Genomic DNA, 24,084 nt, shown 5'->3' with positions numbered 1-24,084 from the left:
GGGTAGAGTGGTTGTTCATGTGGTGGTCACCACGGGGGGGGGGGGGGTAGAGTGGTTGTTCATGTGGTGGTCACCACGGGGGGGGGGGGGTAGAGTGGTTGTTCATGTGGTGGTCACCACAGGGGGGGGTAGAGTGGGTGTTCATGTGGTGGTCACTACAGGGGGGGGGGGTAGAGTGGTTGTTCATGTGGTGGTCACCACAGGGCGGGGTAGAGTGGGTGTTCATGTGGTGGTCACCACAGGGGGGGGTAGAGTGGTTGTTCATGTGGTGGTCACCACGGGGGGGGGGGTAGAGTGGTTGTTCATGTGGTGGTCACCACAGGGGGGGGGTAGAGTGGGTGTTCATGTGGTGGTCACCACGGGGGAGGGGGTAGAGTGGTTGTTCATGTGGTGGTCACCACGGGGGGGGGGGGGGTAGAGTGGTTGTTCATGTGGTGGTCACCACAGGGGGGGGGTAGAGTGGTTGTTCATGTGGTGGTCACCACGGGGGGGGGTAGAGTGGTTGTTCATGTGGTGGTCACCACAGGGGGGGGGTAGAGTGGTTGTTCATGTGGTGGTCACTACAGGGTAGGGGTAGAGTGGTTGTTCATGTGGTGGTCACCACAGGGGGCGGGGTAGAGTGGTTGTTCATGTGGTGGTCACTACAGGGGAGGGGTAGAGTGGTTGTTCATGTGGTGGTCACCACAGGGGGCGGGGTAGAGTGGGTGTTCATGTGGTGGTCACCACGGGGGGGGGTAGAGTGGTTGTTCATGTGGTGGTCACCACAGGGGGGGGTAGAGTGGTTGTTCACGTGGTGGTTACCAAGGGGGGGGGGTAGAAATGGGTGTTCATGTGGTGGTCACCACGGGGGGGGGTAGAGTGGTTGTTCATGTGGTGGTCACCACAGGGGGGGGTAGAGTGGTTGTTCACGTGGTGGTTACCAAGGGGGGGGGTAGAATGGGTGTTCATGTGGTGGTCACCACAGGGGGGGGGGGTAGAGTGGTTGTTCATGTGGTGGTCACCACAGGGGGGGGGGTAGAGTGGGTGTTCATGTGGTGGTCACTACAGGGGCGGGGTAGAGTGGTTGTTCATGTGGTGGTCACTACAGGGGGGGGGTAGAGTGGGTGTTCATGTGGTGGTCACCACAGGGGGGGGTAGAGTGGGTGTTCATGTGGTGGTCACTACAGGGGGGGGGTAGAGTGGGTGTTCATGTGGAGGTCACCAGGGGGGGTAGAGTGGGTGTTCATGTGGAGGTCACCACAGGGGGGGGTAGAGTGGGTGTTCATGTGGTGGTCACTACAGGGGGGGGGGTAGAGTGGGTGTTCATGTGGTGGTCACCACAGGGGGCGGGGTAGAGTGGGTGTTCATGTGGTGGTCACCACAGGGGGGGGGGGGTAGAGTGGGTGTTCATGTGGTGGTCACCACAGTGGGGGAGGGGTGGTAGGGTGGTTGTTCATGTGGTGGTCACCAACACGCTCTGGGTCAGTTATGACAACCAAATTCAAGGTAAGCACGAGATCCCCCCTCGCTGTTTAGAGAGGGGGATGGGGAGAGCGGGGAGAAGGGGTTCTCACCACTGGGAAGACAAAAGCGGCCTGGCGAGGTTTTAGCCACCCACCCCGTCGTGTGCCGTGCCGACCTTCAGAGGTGCTTGCTAACAGCACTTGCTCCAACCGTCTCTTTCAGGCTATACGGGGGATCTTTGTACGTTTCTGCAAGATCATGACTCTTCCTCGAAGGTCATGTACGTTCGCGGAAGGTCGCGTTAGACAGCGTGTCGTGAATGTCCCTGCATGGTAACGAATATCGCCAGGTAACATGTGTGGGTAACCCCGTAAGGTCGCGCATTGACCCCAGAGCGTTGTGAGGTCACTCAAATACGACTCTACCCCGGCTCTCCTAATTACGCGACGTGACCCTGCAACTCGAGCTCACTCTCTGTCTCACTCTCTGTCTCTCTCTGTCTCTCTCTGTCTCGTTGCCAGCTCGCCATGCCGCGTCTCCGCTTCCTGCAGCCGCCACCGCCGCTGCTGCCGCTGCTGCTGCTCGGCATCGTGAGCCTCGCGCGAACCACGTGGAGCCTGGATCCTGAAGACCCCAACGTGTGCAGCCACTGGGAGAGGTCAGAACGCGCGGGAAGTGGGGGCGGGGCGCAGGGGGTGGGTGGGGGGGGTCTCGGTTGGTGGTGTGGGTAAAATGTCCGGTCCAGGTTTAACAGGAATATCAATCGCGACTGGATATTTTTTTGCTAAATTGATGAATTAATCGCGGAGTGCAGTGCGCTTTGTGAAAAGTTGGTAAGACCTTTTCTCAGTGAGCCCTCTTAAGACTTCGTTTTCTCCCCACGCATCTCAGCTCTGCAGGACTCCACACCTCCTCCGCCTGCGCGACATTTCCCGCATCTGCTGTTTCCTTGGCCCGGCTGCCACTCACGCCGCTCACCCCCCTCTGCTGCCCGCTCAGTGTCTGGAGCTCCACCCCCTCCAGCCCACCGTGCTGCCGACCCCCTGGCCCTGATCAATATCCAGGCTCAAGAAGCCACCTCTTCTCCTCTGCCTGCGTCTCTTTCTCTCCCCAGTTTCCCACCCGTTTCTGTAAAGCGACGATGGTGATGATGATTGTAACTAACATATATAGATGTTGATGATTGGCTGCGATTGATGGTAATGATGATAACGACAGTTTTTTTTTTTTCAAAACACCCGGACACACTCCGATCACTGCGGCTCACCGAAGCTGCGGTTAGACCACGAGCGAGGGCGAGCGGGGGTGGTGGGGTTCTGACCATGGTCACGCTCCCCCCACTTCCTCCCCCACTTCCCCCCCACCACCTCTCCCCCCCACCTCCCCCCCCACCTCCCCCCCCCCCCACCTCCCCCCCCCCCCACTTCCTCCCCCCCACTTCCCCCCCCCCCACCACACCGTTCGAAATTCACGAACCTTTATTTATGTATCCAGGAGAGCCACACCGAGTCGTAGGGCTCCTTTTAGACGGGTCCTCCTACTGCGTTAAGACGTTTTAGTTAAGACGTGTGTTCAGCCAATTCATGAGTTCATTTGATTTGTTACACGGATGATGGACCCGTTTAGCCAGCTGCCCCACTATTTTACACGGCAGATCCGTGGTGAGTGTTTATTAGCACTGCTACACACGTGGCAGGAAAACCGGAGCAGTGCGGCTTGCATTGGGGACAAGCCGCACACTCAGGCCCCGTACGGATGGGAAACCGATGGCGATTAGTCCACTTGGCGAGCCAGGGCCTGGCGTGCGTGTGTGCACTACACGCACGCAGTATGTGTGTAGCACACACACGCAGTATGTGTGTAGTACACACACGCAGTATGTGTGTAGTGCACACACGCACGCAGCCCACGCGCCGCATTTGCACATTGATGGCTTAATTAGTTTATGGGGAATTAATTCCGTTCTTAACGGCCCCTTCTCGCGGGCGGCGTCGCTTTCACCGAATGAATCGCGGCGAGTTTACGACCGCGTGCCCGGGGGCCCCGGCGTCGCTCGACTTCGTGGGCGGACAGAAGATTCCGGCGGGTCGCGGAGGCGCGGGTCGGTGGACGGGCTACGAGATCAGTGCGCCCCTCGCACTCGTTCTCGCGGGCCCGCGAGTGGCCTGGGGAGGGATGGCGGCCGTTGACGGCGAGTGGGTTCGTGAACCCGTCCGTGCGGATCTTTGCATGCTGGTGCTTGGATCGGGGGGGGGGGGGGCTACCTGAGAATGCTAGGTGTTATAGGCTGGGGCTGCGATGTGGCCAGATGATGGGAGTCCGTATCGAAGCTTGATTCTTGAATCTATCTGTGCGGAGCTTTGAGCATTGATCAGCCGAACCCGCGTATGGGCCGTGGGATTTTCTCCGGGTTATTCACTTCCCTCCCAGATGAAGGCAAAAAGAAAAACGCTCGAGAATGGAATCCGACAAACATCCCAACGTGGCAGGATCCTCCCGATCACGAGTATAGAGACTCGTGGGTAGAGTCGGCTGTCAGATCGACACGTAGATCTGACACCGCTGTGGCTGCTGCGTTCACAGACTCCTGTCCCTAAGTCCAGTCCATGTTCAAGTCCAGGCTGAAGCGCCTGATCCTCTCCTCTGCCTGTGACCCAATCCTTTACGGAATCCTTCTTCAACCCTAGATCAACTTCAGGATCACCCGCACCGACTGCCAAATCCTCCAAGGATTCTGCCCCCCCGCCGTCCTCCGTTTATTTATTCGATTTTTTTTTCTGAACCACAGCCAACGAATAGCATTACTCTTGTATTACTTCAATAACTATCACCATCATTGTCATCATACGCAATGATCTCTCCACTGCTGGATGAAAGTCCTTGCCCCTTAAGTCGTCACCATATCTCTGCGGTCCGGCGATTGAACAATCACTGTAGCTCCCGCACGCCAGCAGGCCTGGTCGTCCAGCCTGCCCATTGGACCACGGCGAACTCGAGCGCGTTCCATCCTTTGGCCGCCACTCCGGCGTTAGCCTCGTCCGTCATTTCTGCCAGAGAAATGTCAGAGGATTTACAAAAAACGGAGCTGCTAACGGGAGGGGGGTGCGGAGTGACGCGTCAGCATACGACCACAATTCGAGGTCATTCAATTCGTTGTAAACCACAAAAGCGGCGTCGGCGCGGAGGCTCCCTTGCTTGACCGTAGTGCTCAGCTTGCCTTGTTTGGACGCCGGCCCCCTCGGTCCACGGAGAGGCTGCAGCGGCGAGACGGCAGAGAGAGAGAGGGGAGGGAGAGTGTCGCTCTATCGCCAACACCGCTGTTGTTTGAGCAAATTATGGTAATAGACCGAGATCCCCGCACGGGGCTCGAGGTGACGCTCGCTCGGGGTTGAGGGGTGGGGTGCTGGCTGAGTGTGAGCAGTGACTTTTCATCTCACCCCGTGTTCACGGGGCCAGATTTTATTGCCGGAGCCTAAAATTCTCATTTGAAGTCTGGTCCCTCCGTCCGCAGTCTTTTATTCACTTGACTTTATTTATGCTTCACTGTTTACCTCCTCAAAGAGGCTGGTTGGGGTGTAGGGAGGGAGCGGGAAGGGGGAAACCGGCGGGGAGGGTCCTGGGGATACGGGGAAGAGCGAGGCGGTGGGAGAGTGGAGCAGGTTTGCAAAATGTGAATTATTAAAAAAGTAATGTTTAGTAATAATGCCAGCTGCAGCAAAACATAAACATCTATTCGGATGGAATGGGCTCTCCGGAAAGGGTATCGCGCCACATGCAATGTGAACTTCTCTGCGGTGCTGCAATGTTTAATCTTGTGTCACATCCTCGTGTGGACAGTAATGATGGTTTACAGCGAGTTATTTCTGTTGATAATATATAGAGGGGGGGCGGTGTGGGGGGTTGTGGTTCCCCCCACCCAAGACAGCTTCCAACAATTTGTTGGTGGGAAGACAAATGGGTGTGCATTGTTCCACCAAAGGCGTGGTGCAAAACGCCTTGGCTCTGGTGAGTTGTGTTGGTGGGAAAACCCGCAAGTCATCGCTGTCAGCAGCCACGATCTATTCACCGCTGGACGAAGGCCTCCCTATAAACCGTCACCATCTCTCACGATCCCGCGAATTCAACACTCCATCTCCGCGATGCACGTCCGGCCACGCGCGCAACTTCCCGGGTTCCCTGGCTGCCACTCACTCAGTCGATAGTCCCGAACGCCACTCGAAGACATTACCCCGCGAACCTCCCGACTCGCGCGGTTGGCTACGTGCGGTGCAAACGAAGTTCAACGTGCAAACGTTCACGCTTAAATTGCTCCACCAAAAATACCGGAGCCAATGCTCGTTTTGCCAGTGCGCCGACTGTTTGTAATGTAGAAAGAAATTACCAGCTTCTTGGCTTCAGCTGCAAGCAGCCAAGTTGCGTGAAACAGCTCCGAGAGAAATGTCTAAGTCCCACCGCTGATTTTGTTTTGTTAAGGGGATGTAATCGCGAAACGTGCAAACTAACTTCCAGTGCCGTGAGAACACGAGGGCGGTGTTGGATAAAATGTTTGTAAATGGGTTCACACGCGCTCTAAATATTCTAATGCGCATATGCGCCGTCGTGTCTAATGAATTGGGGCCGGTCATGGGTGAATTATGCAAATGTTAGCGAATGTTCAAGAGGGGGCGAGAAAAGCTGAAGTCTGGCAGTGATAATATTGGGCGTACACGCGGCTGCATGCAGATGCACAGACAGCACCTTTGGGGAAATCCACTGCTGGACGAACGCCTCCCCCAACGTGCATCGATCAAAAGTCACGAAACACAAAACCCTCCAAGCTGATTGGCAGCGAGCGAAGGGCGCGACCGGCAGGCAGTAAATAAATGAAAAGTATCGACAGTCGTGACCGCGATCTCCCTGCCGAGAATCACATCGCGTCCTCTCGAGAACACTCATGTCAGAGACGCGGAGGAGGAGGATGAGACAGAGTAGGTGTAAGGAGCAGGGAGAGGGGAGGGTGGCGGTGGTGTAAGGAGGATGAGGTGGGGGCGGATGAGGGTTAGCGGTGTAACGAGCCGGAGAAGGGGAGGAGGAGGAGGGATGAAGAGAGGGGAGAGTGGCGGTGAAAGGAGCCGGAGAAGCAGGATGAGGGAAGAGGAGAGAGGAGAGAGGTGGTGGTGTAAAGAGGAGAGAGGTGGTGGTGTAAAGATGAGGGCGGTAGAGGGAAGCACGACGTCCAGGCAATCTCCTGCTCTAATGAGCATCGAGAATGCCGTCTTCTTCGAGTGCAGCCGCGAGCCAGCAAAGTTGGCTCTCTCGCAGAATGCTTCTCATCTGTTCGGCCCCCAGAGGGATGATGGACTGAGTGAACCCCCTCCGACCAGGATCTGAACTCGCAGCCTCCCGATTGCTGCGAGCCGATAACTTCCACCGCTGAACCCACCTCGCCGATCGGAGAGGTTCGAATGGGGGGGGGTGGTTAGGAGGAGGAAGAGGCTGGTGTGGTGTAGGAGGAGGATGATGATATGAAGAGGTATTAATGGGGGAATAAGAGGTAGGCGATGTGAGATAAATGGAGAGCGGTGGTGCAGCGGTTAGCGCTACGCTGCGCTACGAGCCCGGCGACCCGAGTTCGATTCTCGCTCACGGTCAATACCAGTGACGATTATGTCAGCCGGTCCTGGAGCTCCCCTAGGTCGACTCAGCCTCAAATGAGCACCCAGTGCGGTGTGTAAACATAACCACTCGGGAGACAACGGCGGCCGAGCGTGATGCTCACCACCAACCCCCTCTTGTGCCGTGCCGGCCTTCATGGGTGCTACTCGCTAACAGCACTTGCCCCTACAGAATGCTCAGGCTATACGGGGGAACTTTGTCTTTGGGGGGTGGGGGGGGGGTTGACTGGAGGGTGACGTCAGTGGGCGAGAGCACGTGGTTGTCGAAATAAGGGGGAGTGCGGGGGCGTGTGGTGAATGGACGGTGGTGGATGTGGGGGAGGGGCAATCAGCGCTGTGTGTGGGGGGGTGGGTTGTGGGGCAAGTGCCTCGGTAATTGACGAGACCGATTGACGAACTCGCCGCCAGAGAAGAAGCCACGGCTAATTAATTGCGCTAAAATTTATGGGAGGGCGAAATCGCTTCTCCTCTTTTGTTCCCCTCCTCGCCGCCCGGAGCTCCTCGCGTCACCAGCAGAGGCCCCCTCGATTCCTGGGCTCGGATCACGGGGGGGGGGGGGGGCTGCCTCTCTCTCTCTCTCCCGCTCTCTCCACAACTCTCCCTCGCACGTTCACTCTCTCGCTCTCTCTCCCCACTCTCTCGCTGTAGCTGACGTTGGTGGTGGCTGTCGTTGTTGTTGATACTGTCAAGGGTAATGATGGATCAGTTGATGATGATGATGATGATGTTATTGTGTTTGAAGATAATGACGCCAATGTTCGTGCTATTGCTCAAATTATTGTTGTTGTGGATGTTGTTTGTTGTTGTTGTTGCAGCTACGCCCTGACTGTGCAGGAGTCGTACGCACACCCCTACGACCAGGTGTACTACACGCGCTGCACAGACATCCTCAACTGGTTCAAGTGCACGAGACACAGGTGTGTGCGCCCACGTGACCCCGTGGGGGGTGGGGGCTGGGGGGCTAGCTCCTGCCCCATTTAACGTCGGTGTGCCCCCCCCCCGCATATAAAATACAGCCTATGCATCAATATCTATATCTCCCCCATATATAGCCTCGAACAGATTGTTGGGGCAAGTGCTGTGAGCGTGCACCTATGAAGGCCCGCACGGCACACCAGGGGGTTGGGTAGTCTTCGTCTCCCCAATGCGTATGTTTCACACACCGTACCAGGTATTCGTTTAAGGCTGAGTCGACCTAATGGAGGCCCTGGACGAGTTAAAATACTCGCGATTGTTGTTGGTCGCGAGCCTGCATTGAACTCGGGTCGCCGGGTTCGTAGCGCAGTGACAGAACCACTACACGCCATCGCTCCCCTTTCTCTATCTCACACACAAACAAAATAAAACACTCCAACACACACACACACACACCTCTGTCCGTCACACGCCCGCAAGCACGCTCCACACATTCACAATCGATGGAACAACACGGGCGATTGGGTGGTGGTGGGGGTGGTGGTGGGAAGAGTCGTCGATGCTGGAGGAGTCGATGCCGTGTCTCGTGCCGCCTCCGCGAGTGTTCACAATGGGCATTGATTATCGCGCAATTGCGGGGCCAAATTAGCGCCTCTCCCGAGCGCGGAGCGCCACCACATTCATTATATTTACAGCCGCCGCTGTTAAACCACGCTTCGCGAGCCATAACGAGCCCACGCCTTTGTAGTAAAGGGGGTTGGCGGACCACCCAGGGATGTACATAATCGTCATCTTAATTATGTAATATTCGTTAAAATATATATATATATACAGGCTTTCCACTTTCCGACAAGAATGCGGATATTGAGATAGTCAAAAGGATCTCGTAGAGATTTTATATTATTTTGTTATTCCCCAACCAGGCGACTGCCCATTAATGTGCTACGTTATTATATACATTATAATGATCAATTAACTTTGATCAACAATACTTTTTACCCATGTACTATTATCGTCGTCCGAGAAAAAATCGTCCATGGTGGAGATGGAGCGATGAAATTCGATTGTGTGCACGTGCTGGGCGGATCGATTGTTGTTGCATCGCAGGGATCATGACTTGTGGTGGCGGCTTGGGGAGGGAGGCCTTCATCCAGCAATGGATCGACCCTGGCTGAACGCAGCGATGATGATGATGACGACGATGGAGAGATCCGCTCGTCCGGCGTTTGAATTTGAGGCTTTGGCGAGTAGAGGCTCCGCTTTATTAACTCCACATTCAAATTCCTGCAATGAACGAAAAGCCTATAGGAATTGAGTCTCCTGGCTTGGTATGAGAGGGAACGTTTCGACGACTTTGTTTGATCCCCGTGAAACGTAAATGCTTTTAAATTACACCCAGTGCCGCCGCGATAATTTTATATAATTGGAATTGTAGTTTCGCGTTTAATTTTCTCGTCTATGTATTATTAGTCGTGGGGATGTTTGGTTTTATTACGAGGTGGATGATTCCGGGTCCATTGTGCATGCGATGATACGCGGCTTGCCCGCACTCAATCCACTGCTATGGAGGCAGAAACGAGGGTTTGTCGATCACACACGGATGTTGTGAGACTGCCGAAGAGGCGCCATCAAACCCTGGGCTCGCCAGGAGAAGTAGGCACAGCAAGTTGACGCGTCGCCTTTTTCTTTCCATCTCGACGGGGATAGAGGATTGTCCCCTCGCGCGCGTGGGTTTTATCCCGGTGGCTTTCCGGGACGAATGAGTCGTTGTGAATGTACCCAGTGAATGTCAGGTCCCCTTTGAAACCAAACGCACGCAACGCGGAACAATCGTTGAGCGTCGCTGCGTAGATGTTAGTGAGTAAAATAACTCCTCCTGCCCGCATTCGTCACTCCACATAGGACATCGCATCCGTCGGGAGGGCATCTGTATCAGCAGCATTGGTTTCATAAGAGCAAACTCGGCGCCGGTTCGACATTCAGACCTCATCAGCAGCAGAGTCGGGCTTTGCTTGAGTCAATGCTGGTGAATTGCCCAGATGTTCGTAGGCAAGGGCCCTCTCTGTTCGGTGTGGCTCCTCGTTCGACGCACGACTAAACAGCACGTGACGCAGAATAATCATAACGCATCATTGTAGAGAATGCCAAGAATAGAATAAATAATGCCCCTTTACCGTATTTGTCTCCACAGATATCGCCTAAAAAACGTTTAGTCTCAATGGGTTTGTGGTCTGGGTTGCATAACGTTGATGGTGATGTTCATGTTGGTGACACCATCGTCTGTGCTCAAACTCACAAGCCCCCGCGGGCTGCGAGACCCTAGTCAGATGATTGGCAGGACACACCGAGTGAGTGGAGGGGGTTCTGACCGCTGTGTGTGGACTTTGGAGCGGCGATAGCTCCACGCTTGAGTGGGGGGGGGGGGTTCTGCCTCTCCTCGGGATGTTTCCTGCGCTCATCCACGCGGTCCGAGCTCGCTTGGGAATTGCAGCGAAGAGGGGCGGCCGGGGGGGCTGATCCGTGTCGTGTGCGGGGGTCATCTGCTCAGAGGATCGCCCCTCTGTTCTGAGCGGCTGCGCGCGGGTTCTGAGCGACCTCCCCTAGGTCGACTCAGCCTTAAATGAGTACCTGGTGCGGTGTGTAAAACCTCGCCACAGGGAAGACAAAGGCGGCCTGGCGTGGTGCTGTCCACCCACCTCCTCGTGTGCCGTTGCGGTCTTCATAGGTGCTCGCTAACAGCACTTGCCTCCAACAATCTGTTAAGCCTACACGGGGGATCTTTGTCTTTGTGTGTGTGTCCGCGTAAAGGTCTTCCTTTGTCCGTGCCTTCGCAGACACACCTCCGTGTTGCTGCGTGCCCTCCTGCCTGTGTTCACGCGCGCGTTCGTGTGCAGTGAGAGTCACACAGTGGGTGGGGGGGCAGCCACGCCGTGACACTCGCCAATCGCGCCCATCACAGCTCCTGCTGCCCATGCTCTGCGCGCCCGTGGCTCGCGGCGTGAGCCCACGTGTGTCTCTGTGCGTGTGAGCCCGCGTGTGTGGGGAGCGGTGGCGCAGCGGTTGGCGCTACGCTGCGCTACGAACTCGGCGAGCCGATTTCGATTCCCGTTCAAGGCCACCAGCACCAGTGACGATTATCTGAACAGGTCCCGGGCCTCTCCTAGGTCGACTCAGCCTCAAATTAGTAGCTGATGCGGTGTGTAAACATCGTCAATAGGGAGACAAAGGCGGTCGGGCGTGGTTGTGAGTCGCGGAGAGTTCTGCCGTGAGCTGTAGTTTTTGTGTGTGTGTTCATTCGCATATGTGTGTGTGTTCATTCGCATGTGTGTGTGTTCTAACACGATGTGGGCTGCACTGTCGATGTGTGTATTGCAGAGGTGTGGACTCGAGTCATGTGACTTGGACTCGAGTCAGACTCGAGTCATGAATTTGATGACTTGCGACTCGACTTGGACTTGCATAACAATGACTTTGTCCCACCTATGAGATGTGGACTCGAGTCATGTGACTTGGACTCGAGTCAGACTCGAGTCATGAATTTGATGACTTGCGACTCGACTTGGACTTGCATAACAATGACTTTGTCCCACCTCTGGTGTATTGTGTTGCGTAACCACGTTTCAGCAGCAGTGGTGGCAGTGCCTCTAGATCGAGTGGCTGGCGTGGATTTTACACACCAGCACTTTGCTTGCTACTCCCCCCCCCCCACCGTGTGTGGGCTGAAATTAAAATAGGGGCTGCATTAAGAGCACTCGGACAAACATTGTATGACAACTTAAGTGATCCTTGAATTTGTGTGTGTGTCTGTGTGTGTGTGTACGTGTGTGTGTGTGTACGTGTCTGTGTGTACGTGTGTGTGTGTATGTGTCTGTGTGTTCGTGTGTGTACGAGTGTGTGTATGTGTCTGTGTGTTCATGTGTGTGTGTACGTGTGTGTGTGTACGTGTGTGTGTGTGCGTGTGTGTGTGTACGTGTCTGTGTGTACGTGTGTGTACATGTGTGTGTGTGTGTACGTGTGTGTGTACATGTGTGTGTGTGTACGTGTGTGTGTACATGTGTGTGTGTGTGTACGTGTGTGTGTGTACATGTGTGTGTGTACGTGTGTACGTGTCTGTGTGTACATGTGTGTGTGTGTACGTGTGTGTGTGTGTACGTGTGTGTGTGTACATGTGTGTGTGTACGTGTGTGTACTTGTGTGTGTGTACACGTGTGTGTGTGTGTGTGTACGTGTGTGTGTGTACGTGTGTGTGTGTACGTGTGTGTGTACGTGTGTGTACGTGTGTGTGTGTGCGTTCGTGCGTTTGCTGCGTCAGGGTCAGCTACCGCACCGCCTACCGCCGCGGAGTGCGCACCATGTACCGCAGGCGCGCGCAGTGCTGCCCCGGACACGACGAGAGCGCCGACGGATGCGTCCGTAAGGCTCAGCAGGGACACGCAACAACAACACAAACAACAACAACAACACAAACAGCACACTCGCACAAAAGACAAAGCTCCCCCCGTGCAGCCATAGCTGGCTGCTGTTGGGGCAAGTGCTGTTAGCGAGCACCTATGAAAGTCGGCACGGCAAACTAGGGGGTGGGTGACCAGCACCACGCACGGCCGCCTTTGTCTCCCTAGTCGCGATGATTACACTTGGCACCAAGTATTAATTTGAGGCCGAGTCGACCTAAAAGAGGCCCAGGACCGCTTCAGGTTACTGTCACTGGTATTGGCCGTGAGCGGGAATCGAACTCGGGTGGCTGGGTTCGTAGCGTCGTGCACGAACCCGCTGTGCCACCGCTCCCCCACACAGTCACACACAGTCACACACAGTCACAACACACAGTCACTCACACAGTCACAACACACAGTCACACACACACTCACACACAGACACAACACAGTCACACACACTCACACACAGTCACACACAGTCACACAGCCACACACAGTCACATAGCCACACACAGTCACACACACTCACAGGCACACACAGTCACAGTCATACACACACACACAGTCACACACAGTCACACACACAGTCACACACACAGTCACACACACACAGTCACACACACAGTCACACACACTCTCACACAGAGTCACACACACAGTCACACACGAGCCACTTGTGCATTGGGGCGCACCGAACAGGTGCTCGCTAACAGGACGTCTTGATAGTTGATGCGGGCTAAGTGGCCGCCGTGGGGGGTGATGTATTTGCACATTTTGCTCAATTACTCTCGGACGGGCTCTCTCCTTCTCTCTCTCTCTCTCCTTCTCTCTGGCGACTGCGTTTGCTTGCTGGGTATGCGAGTGACTCACCGTGCCGCCGATGGGAACAATACCACTCAAATGCAATCGGCGCGCTGATGCTCACGACGGAGTCAACTTGGAATATTCTTGTCTCCGGGGGGAAAAAAAACCAGGCACCCTCATTGTCATCATGGATCGCAGTGATTGTTCAAACCGTCAGCAACTCGTTAGCACGAGCCTTTGTAATGTGAGCGATTCGAGTGTCACTTTGATCATTATGTTCATATCAATAATACTCTCGCATGCAATGCCATCGACATCGTGATCATGCGCATCATCAGCACCTCATCAGCATCAGTCGTATTCATATCCGGAGCGTGATCAGCGGTGTCAGCATCAAAAGCACACACACACACGCGCGCACACACACACGCACACACCATGATCAACGCTCCACGCGCACAGTTAACACACGACCATTTATGACCGCAAATGAACAATATCGTAACTTTTGATGACATTTTGGGTCATGACCCTCCTCCATCATAGCAGAGGGATCAATGACCAACATCGCGGCAAACGTGACCCCCCCCCCTCCTCCTCCTCATCTCCACGCATCCCACGTGCGCCGCCTTTGTCTCCCAGCAATGTCGCCGCTGCCGCCGCCGCCGCTGCTCTGGCTGCTTCGTCTCCCATTGTTCCCGGGTGCAGGTTGCGAGCCCCCCGGTGGTTCACTGCTCAGCCCAGAACCTCGGGTCATCCCGAGACACCAAGTATTGTCTGTTGCCAGGGAAACAAGCAGAGCGGCGGCGGTGATGGGGTGTGATATTGGGGTAGGGGGTGTTGTTTATTTGTGTGATGGTGCCAGCTGAAGCAGAAGGTTGCTTTTGTTTGGAGCGGAGGGGGGGTGTGGAGTCGGTGGTGGCGGGGGGGGGGGGGTAGAGTAGGGGGGGGGGGGGTAGAGTAGGGGGGGGGGCAGTTTGGCAGAATCGTGGGGGGGGGGGGTGCTGTGGTTTCTGTCGCGAGTCGAGGCTGCCGCCGCCGCCGCTGCTGCTGCTGCCGCCGATGTTGCTGCTGCTGCCGCCGCTGCTGCTGATGTTGCTGCTGCTGCCGCTGCTGATGTTGCTGCTGATGTTGCTGCTGCTGATGCCGCTGCTGCTGCTGATGTTGCTGCTGCCGCTGCTACTGCCGCTGCTGCTGCACTCGTGAGGGTTCATCTCGGGAAGCGTTTCAGAAGGCGCGGGGCTCATTTGCCTCGAGGTGTCACACGACGGCGCGCGTGTTAGGGTGTGTGTGTGTGTGTCAGGGTGTGTTAGGGTGCATGTGTGTGTGTCAGGGTGTGTTAGGGTGTGTATGTGTCAGGGTGTGTCAGGGTGCGTGTGTGTGTGTCAGGGTGTGTGTGTGTCAGGGTGTGTTAGGGTATGTGTGTGTCAGGGTGTGTGTGTGTGTCAGGGTGTGTTGTGTGTGTGTGTCAGGGTGTGTTAGGGTGTGTGTGTCAGGGTGTGTTAGGGTGTGTGTCAGGGGTGTGTGTGTCAAGGTTTGTGTGTGTGTGTCAGGGTGTGTTAGTGAGCATGTGTGTGTCAGGGTGTGTGTGTGTCAGGGTGTGTTAGGGTGTGTGTGTGTCAGGGTGTGTGTGTGCGGCACCTGGGTCTGCCCCGTGACCTCCTGCCAGCGGGCGTTCGACACTTCACGTGGCCTCAATGTGCACTTGGCCTGGCACAAGCGTCGTGGTGACGTCACCGCTACTTTGTGGCGAATGGCGGTTGTTGTTGTTGTTGTGTGCGGAACGGCGGCGTTGTGATTGGCGCGCTGCGCTACGAACCCCGCGACCCGAATTTAATTCCCGCTCACGGCCACCCAACACCGCTGACGAATAGCTGGGCCTCCCCTAGGTCGACTCAGTCTCAAATGAGCACCACGATCATCGTCACAGGACATATGCCCGCGGGCCTCCGCGACGCACCACGCATCGCGAGCGGTGTGGAACCCGTGACTGCGTGAATCGCGATTTTGCTGAATCCGCCGAGGTGCGAGTGAATGCGGAGCATTTCGGCACGTGAGTGCCCCCCTCCCCTCCCCTAGTGACCACGCACAGAGTCTCTCGCAAGGTCAGCAGCCCGTGGCAGCTCCCCGCGTGGTAATGACCGCTGTAATTACAATATTAATGAGGCTGTGTGGAGAGAGTTAATATTGAGAGACGCGACTGAGGAAGGGATCAGCGTGGGTTTTGGCTGCTGGTGATGGTGCTAGGAGGGCGAGGGAGTGAGGGAGCAGGGGGGTGAAGCTGCCCTTACGTTGCCACAACCGCAGAGCCAAACACTCCCGAGTTTGAGTCCTCGTCGCCGGGGTTTGAGTCGGGTGCCGCGTGACCGCTCGTTCGCGTGCTGAGACACCGACCCCGCGTCCGATCTCGCTCAGAAGCTCAGCAGGTGTTGAGGTTGTTGAGCCGCACTCATGTGAAGGCTGCCTGCGAATGCCACGTGGAGTACAATTGGGGAGAAGGCGGCGCAGCAGAGTGGGTTCGTGAACCCGTCTGTGCAAATGTGTAGAACGTTAACCTCCTCGTATGCGTGGCGCGTTTTCTCCGTGGTCCACGATTTTAATGTGGCTCTCAAGAGTTGCAAGTTAATGGTACCAGCCCAGTTAACCATCGGGCTGGGAACCATCGTATTCATATTGCATTTGTACCTAGCAAATGTCAGACTGACTGTCATGTGCCAATCTCATAGCAGTGTGTGGGTAAGTGCGCCCCCTACTGTGTCAATCATGAAGGTTGTTTGAATTTTTATTTCGTTGGGGGGACGGGGACATTTCTGAGAAGAATCTCTGCCGCAGTCGTTCTCTGACACGCGGAGTTCAAGGTTCAAGTCGATTTCGCGCAACGACGCGAGAACTCAGGAGAGCGAGGCCGGTTCTCGTTTGTGCACCAGTGACCCGGGTCACCAATGTGGCACAAAGCAAAAGAAAACCCAATAAAATAAGGGACAGCAATGAGGCACGTGACAAATCAGCACTCACACGCGAAACAAGCCCGTCGACATGAGAAATAGAACATAAATCAACGTTAGATTTAAGATGCATCTTAAATTCCCTGCAGCGTGCATCGACTCGGGGCAGATTCTTTTTTAGACGGATCGTAGCACAATTGCGAGTTACGGAGACATCAAACAAACGTAGGGTGACTATCATACCAATATGTAAACAGATAATAATGTCAAAAGCGATTGCAAGTGATCATTTGTCGTAATTATCCTCGACTTAATCACACTGGTCTACAATTTGTTTAGACGTCGTCTGCTTCAGAGATGAAATGTCCTGTTTACTATGGATTGCGATGTGCTGAATTCAAATATGACAATTAAAACAACCGATTGGTTACTGTTCCAAAGATATTGAATTTCTTACATTTTACGTCTATGTATATTGTGTAGATAGTTTTACTCATAAATTGTAAACCTAGGTTTTTCATGTGTTTATGGTTGCTTTACACGATAACATGTTACCTGTCCTGTTCATGTAACACTTTAAAATCATCAAAAAGGTTATATAAGTAAAATGTATTATGAAGCAAAAGGCAAAAAACTATTATGTTTTTTTCAGTAAATAGTTTAGTCCATATTCAGTGTCTACTTTGCGCTTCTTGGCTTGTCTCTTGTGTTCATTAAATGGAGCATCTCTTGTCACTGTCCAGCAATAGTCTGCAAGCATTGATGGGCTCCATTTGCCCTGATAGCGTTTTCCCATTGTTGCAATGTCCTGGTGAAATCACTCGCTATGCTCTTCGCTCACTGCACCGCAGTTCTGTGGGAAAAAATCTAGATGAGAGTGCAAAAAAATGTATCTTTAGTGACATGTTGCAACCAAGGCTTTTGTTTGCCTTGAGGTTTTCCACCAACTCCCTGTAGTTGTCTGCCTTGTTGTTTCCTAGAAAATGTTTTGTCACCAGCTGGAAGTCTTTCCTTGCCACACAGTGTACTGTCAAATGTGTAGTGAGTCCAACTGTGTCGCAGACGTTATTCTTCAGAGGCAACACATGTATTGTAACACGTGCATACAAAGGGGTAACTGCCCCTTTACCAGATACAGCCTGGGGTAGTGACCACCCAGCTAACTACACTATACGTAGGAGTTACAGCTACGAAGGGTCGGACCATCACTCGGGTCCCCGGCCACGTGTTGATGCCTCGTGGGACGTAGAGCTTCCAGCTTGTAGGACGTAGAGCTTCCAGCTTGTAGGACGTGGAGCTTCCAGCTTGTAGGACGTGGAGCTTCCAGCTTGTAGGACGTGGAGCTTCCAGCTTGTAGGACGCGGAGCTTCCAGCTTGTAGGACGTAGAGCTTCCAGCTTGTAGGACGTGGAGCTTCCAGCTTGTAGGACGTGGAGCTTCCAGCTTGTAGGACGTGGAGCTTCCAGCGTGTAGGACGCGGAGCTTCCAGCTTGTAGGACGTAGAGCTTCCAGCTTGTAGGACGTGGAGCTTCCAGCTTGTAGGACGTGGAGCTTCCAGCTTGTAGGACGTAGAGCTTCCAGCTTGTAGATGTGGAGCTTCCAGCTTGTAGGACGTAGAGCTTCCAGCTTGTAGATGTGGAGCTTCCAGCTTGTAGGACGTAGAGCTTCCAGCTTGTAGATGTGGAGCTTCCAGCTTGTAGGACGTAGAGCTTCCAGCTTGTAGGACGTAGAGCTTCCAGCTTGTAGGACGTGGAGCTTCCAGCTTGTAGGACGTAGAGCTTCCAGCTTGTAGATGTGGAGCTTCCAGCTTGTAGGACGTAGAGCTTCCAGCTTGTAGATGTGGAGCTTCCAGCTTGTAGGACGTAGAGCTTCCAGCTTGTAGGCGTGGAGCTTCCAGCTTGTAGGACGTAGAGCTTCCAGCTTGTAGATGTGGAGCTTCCAGCTTGTAGGACGTAGAGCTTCCAGCTTGTAGGACGTAGAGCTTCCAGCTTGTAGATGTGGAGCTTCCAGCTTGTAGGACGTGGAGCTTCCAGCTTGTAGGACGTGGAGCTTCCAGCTTGTAGGACGTGGAGCTTCCAGCTTGTAGGACGTGGAGCTTCCAGCTTGTAGGACGTAGAGCTTCCAGCTTGTAGGACGTGGAGCTTCCAGCTTGTAGGACGTGGAGCTTCCAGCTTGTAGGACGTGGAGCTTCCAGCTTGTAGGACGTGGAGCTTCCAGCTTGTAGAATGCAGCGACCCCGGTCCCTCTCAGGGACCCACCTTATATCCTCCAGGGTCGGGGCCACTCTGCCCTCAGCCTCGCCCACCTTCTCGAGCGTTCTAAGCCCCTCTCGATCCCCCTCGAGAGCTCTCCGCGGACACGTGATCACCTCCTAGCCCCCCCACCTGGGGCCCTCTCTGTGGACACTCCAGATCACGTGTCTAAGGGGTCAACCAGAGTGCCATGGCCCGGGGCAACCCTGCCCCTGGGCTGACACTCTCCCACTCACGCTTGTGGGAGCTCGCACTACACGCCACGCGTGGTGCCCGCGCTATCCCAGCACTCACGAAGCCCCGCTAGGGATGGTACTCCGCCCACCTATGGGGTGTACGCGATGACGGTGCATCGCACGCCGTTCTATGCTAGAGCCGGCATCACACAGCAACCCACACGGTGCTGTCCGCGACGTCAGAACATCGCACACCAAGGCCCTCCCGGGCCGGCACCATACAGTGACATCCCTAATGTCACTACAAATGCATCATCTCGAAGAAGTTCCCGAATCTGAGGACCAACAAAGACACCATCCTTATTCTTAGCTTCACTTAACCTTGGAACATTTCCACGGAGGTACTTGAAAGCTGCTTGTGTTTGTCCATGGCTTTGACAAAGTTCTTCATCAGACCCAGCTTGATGTGTAAGGGTGGTAACAAAATCTTCCTTGATTCAACAAGTGGTGGATGCTGAACACTTTTCCTCCCAGGCTCCAATGACTGTCGGAGTGGACAATCTATCTTGATGTAGTGGGAATCTCTCGCACGATTATCCCATTCCAAGAGAAAACAGCAGCAGTACTTTTTGTATCCAGTCTGCAAAACAAGCAAGAGAGCAACAACCTTCAAGTCGCCACAAAGCTGTCATTGATGTTGGTCATAGTTTATGCACCTCAAAAGATGTTTAATGTTACCATAGGTTTCCTTCATATGGACTGCATGACCAAATTTAATTGATGGCAAAACATTGCTATTATGCAGCAATCAGCTTTAAGACTCATCTTCGATGAATCAATGAACAGTTTACACTCATCTGGATCATGAACGATGTTGAGGGCTGCCATCATACCATCGATGTTGTTGCAGGCTACAAGATCACCTTCCATGAAGAAGAATGGGACAATATCCTTTTGACGGTCACGGAACATGGAAACCCTCACATCACCTGCTCGGAGATGCCACTGCTGCAGTCTGGAGCCCAACAGCTCTGCCTTACTCTTGGGTAGTTCCAAATCCCTGACAAGGTCTTTCAGGTCACCTTGTGTTATGAGGTGTGGTTCAGAGGAGAAAGATGGGACAAAATTTGGGTCATGTGACCTTGATGGTTCAGGACCAGAAGTTTCATCCTCTTCCTCGTCTGACTCAAGTGAGAATGATTCTGGTGCATCAGGAACCGGCAGTCCTTCTCACTGTGGTACTGGGCGAATAGCTGATGGATGTTTGGATAATGCACAGTCCACTGTTTATTCTTTGACACACCTCTCCCAACTGGAGGCGCCATGCAGAAGTAACAATTGCTAATATGATCTGTTGGCTCTCTCCAAATCATTGGCACTGCAAAGGCATCGATTTCCTTTTCCTGTTCAACCACTGGCGAAGATTTGTTGCACAAGTGTTGCAGCATATGTGTGGGGCCCACATCTTGTCCTGATCTCCAATTCTGCAGCCGAAATAAAGGTGATAGGCTTGCTTAACCAAAGTGGTTATACTGCGCGTTTGTGATGCAAAAGTCACTTCACTACAAACATAGCAAAAGTTAACTGCTTTGTTCAGACAAGTACAAGGCATTTCTGATCACTTTGGCAAAATCAAACACTGACGAATAAGAGAGCACGACGCTGTATGGTTTCTAGAGCTGATATATAGGGCCATTTGTTCAACAGAAGGATGTAAGCCTCTTTATGATTGCATCATCCATGTCTTCTTGGAATAGCATGATGCAAATCATATCATGTATGACGCAATACCAGGTTCAGATTCTATCATTCATTGTTTTGCTCAAAAAGCAAGTGCTGTCCAAACCAGTCCTAGATTTATTCATAGATCCAGTCAAAAATGTATTTTGGTCATTTCTAGTTTAAATTGAGATCCCTTCCCTTTATAACTCACTTATCCTCCGCCATTCCCAAGTCAAGGGTCGTAGATATGTTACTGGGTCGGATATACTGACCCCGTAACATATCTTGAAAACTATAGCCAATCATTCAGTGACCCAGAATGAGTAAAGTTGGACGACATTTATTTCGGAAGCATTTTGGCTGCAGACCAGTGTTATCAGTCATCGTCACGGTAATCATTGCCATCATCGTCTTCATCATCTTCATAATCCTGATCATTGTCATCAAAGCCATCATCATCATCCTGATAACCATTGTCATAATAAGCATCGTGATGGTCTTCAATATTATACAACGATATATGTCAAATGCTGAGACGTACGGGACTACTCACGGTGATATTCCCGAAAAGATTAGCCGTCTCGTGACATGATGCCTAGAGCACAATCTGGGCAAATGCCACTTACTACCCACCCACCATACCTAGACCCTCACAATCCTACCTGCCACGCCTACCCTGCCGACCTGCCGCCTGCCAGCAGGGCTGAAGACAGCGGCACGCGCTTAGTCGTGGCAGTAGGATGGCTCCTTGACCGATGCTGTGGGCTTGCCGGGTCGTCCTTGAGCCTGGACCATGTCCATGGAACGTTACCTACCTGGCATGGATGGAAAAAGAAACGTGGATATTTAGTTTGCAAAAACATTACGACTGTTAAAATTTTTGTAATGAACGATCCAGAAACCTCGTGCATGCGCTGCGTGTACGCGTTGTGTGTAGGCACGAGACAAACGATGGTTGTTGTTGTTATGTTGCCTTTTCGCGTGATGAACCGCGTTGTGCGTTCTGCCCCCCCCCCGCACACACCACATCACCAACATGGCAACCCCCCAAACAAACAAGATCACTTACTTGCACTTACTACACCTTCACACACACACACCTCACTCTACACAACTGCCACACACTCGGACACACACCTTCACGCCTTGCCACATACACTCCACCCACCCTCCTCCCCCGCGTCCACCCTCCCACTGACTCCCCCTGTACCCCCCGCCCCCCCGCAGCGCTGTGCCGAGGCGAGTGCGTGCACGGGACATGCGTGGCGCCGGACTCGTGCCTGTGCGAGCCCGGCTGGGGAGGGGGCGACTGCTCCAGCGGTGCGTGCTCAACTTGCACGCACACACGCCCGCCTTTGTCTCCCCAGTACTGTAATCACGTTAAGGCTGAGTCGACCTAGGGGGGGAGGCAAAGGACCCGGGGTTTGAAACCACTCCGCCGCGCACGGTGTTAGCCATGGCCGCGAGTCGAACTCGGCTGTACGGATTCGCCAGGGCGGTTCACCATCTCTCCCCTCCGCAGAGACACCGATGCAGAGACACCGACGCAGAGACACCGACGCATTAGCTGGGAGCAGGGGGAGGAAGGGAGGAGAGAGAGGGGTCTCTGAGAGAATAGAGGGCTCGTCCCTGAATATCGTCCGCCAGAGATCTCCCCCACGCCCCCCATCTATCCTCCCCTCCTCCCAACCCCTTTCACTCCCTCCAACCCCCTCTTTACCCACCCCCTCTCCTCCCTCCCAACGTTGATCCCACCTAAAGCGGCTGTCAAAGGAAGATGTAAAATAAATAATAGTGCCCGGGTAATTTATAGGCTCAGTGGGCTGTCGCTACAAAGCGATGCGATGCTGAGAATGCCTCGAGACGGAAGAGCCCTCTCGCTGGATCCCAGTGGATAAACTATATTGGCACATCGCCATTAACCAGAATAACAACAAGCACAACGAGATGTAAAACCATGCTCTTAAGTGAGCCTCCATTTTTGCTCAGGGCTTGGACTGCACAACGAACTGAAACCCGCAGACGCCCGCCATGAAGCCGGGTCCATACTCCAGCGATCCGGTTGCACGCATTGGCTGTCTGCACCTGGATCGCGTATACGTGGACGTTTCTTGCAACCAGTTGCGAGGAGTTGCGCAATCGGTTGCTGCTCACGGTCAGAGACAACCGACTCGACTTTCAATAATTGATCTGCTCGACGATTTGTAGCGGCGGCCTCCATCGCCACGTGCTTGCCCGTTTGCGCAGCTGTGATTGGCCGTCACAATTATGAATGCAGCATTGCATTTCCACTTTGTTCGCTCCGATGTGGCCAAAGCATTTGCAGGCGAGTGAGTTGCGCGCGCGATGATTTCGAGAGCGATTTGGTTGCTCCGCCGATTGCTCAGGGTCTTCTTGCCGCCGACGTCATCATGCATGTACCTAGCCTGGCATGCAGGGACCACGCGAGTGCTCACTTGTCGCTCTTATTAGCGCCACCGCATGCTCTATTGTATCCAGAACGCACACACACACACACGAGTCTCTGGGTTAGTTTACAAGAGGACCTTGGAGGTCGTTCATTTGCAGCCGCTGCTCACGGAGCCTGGGGGAGGGAAGAACGCAGCAGCAGCGAGGGTGTGGTGGTGGTGTGTGGTGGTGTAGTGGTGGTGGTAGCAGCGAGTTGTGGTGGTGGAGTGGTGGTGGTGTCTGGAGGTGGTGGAGTGGTGGTGGTGGTGTCTGGTGGTGGTGGAGTTGTGGTGGTTTCTCGTATGGTGGAGTGGGGGTGGTGGTGGTGTCTGGTGGTGGTGGAGTGGTGGTGGTGTCTGGTGGTGGAGTGGTGGTGGTGTCTGGTGGTGGTGTCTGGTGGTGGTGGAGTGGTGATCGTGTCTGATGTTGGTGTCTGGTGGTGGTGGAGTTGTGGTGGTGTCTCGTATGGTGGAGTGGTGGTGGTGTCTGGTGGTGGTGGAGTGGTGGTGGTGTCTGGTGGTGGTGGAGTGGTGGTGGTGTCTGGTGGTGGTGGAGTGGTGGTGGTGTCTGGTGGTGGTGGAGTGGTGGTGGTGTCTGGTGGTGGTGGAGTGGTGGTCGTGTCTGATGTTGGTGTCTGGTGGTGGTGGAGTTGTGGTGGTGTCTCGTATGGTGGAGTGGTGGTGGTGTCTGGTGGTGGTGGAGTGGTGGTGGTGTCTGGTGGTGGTGGAGTGGTGGTGGTGTCTGGTGGTGGTGTCTGTGGTGGTGGAGTGGTGGTGGTGGTGGAGTGGTGGTGGTGTTTGTTGTCGTGGTGGAAGCATCAACGGCTTTGGCCACAATGCCGCCTTGATCCTGATCGGCATTGACATGTCTCGGCAATTTAATATTAATGCATTAATACGATCATTAATAATTAACTTCACATTATATTGCGAGGTTATTCATTCAGGAAAGCATCACTGATTGTTTGACGGTGGTGATGGTGTTGATAGTGATCCTGATAACGTTGTGGATGACGACGATGATGGCAGAGACGGTGATGATGATGTTGATTATGGTGACAAAGGGTAATATGTTGATGGCGACGATGACGATGATGATGGGAATCATGTTGGGTGATGAAGAATGATGATGATTATGATGGACTGAGTTCATCCCCGACTGAGATTTGACCTCATGACCCCGCAGACTGAGCCGGTGTCCCCCGTGCGGATTAACCGCCACGTGACGGGCACGTGATGAGCTCGCCGCCCCGTGTCCCTGATTCCCCCCCCCATCACCCCCCCCCCCTCT

The 24,084-nt window shown here is 54.0% G+C and overlaps 1 protein-coding gene across 1 annotated transcript in view; it reads left to right on the top strand.

Moving 5' to 3' along the window:
• The window catches only part of MEGF11 (multiple EGF like domains 11), an 88,220-nt gene that overhangs the window by 16,096 nt on the left and 48,040 nt on the right, over window positions 1-24,084 (top strand). Inside the window, 4 exon segments of the mRNA XM_078854947.1 lie at window positions 1,965-2,101; window positions 7,913-8,014; window positions 12,325-12,425; window positions 21,574-21,666. Of these exon segments, the coding sequence (XP_078711073.1) occupies window positions 1,965-2,101; window positions 7,913-8,014; window positions 12,325-12,425; window positions 21,574-21,666 (433 nt within the window).

Source organism: Lampetra fluviatilis, chromosome 3, assembly GCF_964198595.1.
Source record: "Lampetra fluviatilis chromosome 3, kcLamFluv1.1, whole genome shotgun sequence".
In the NCBI taxonomy this organism is placed as follows: Eukaryota; Metazoa; Chordata; class Hyperoartia; order Petromyzontiformes; family Petromyzontidae; genus Lampetra; species Lampetra fluviatilis.
This window is presented reverse-complemented; position numbering and strand designations above follow the sequence as displayed.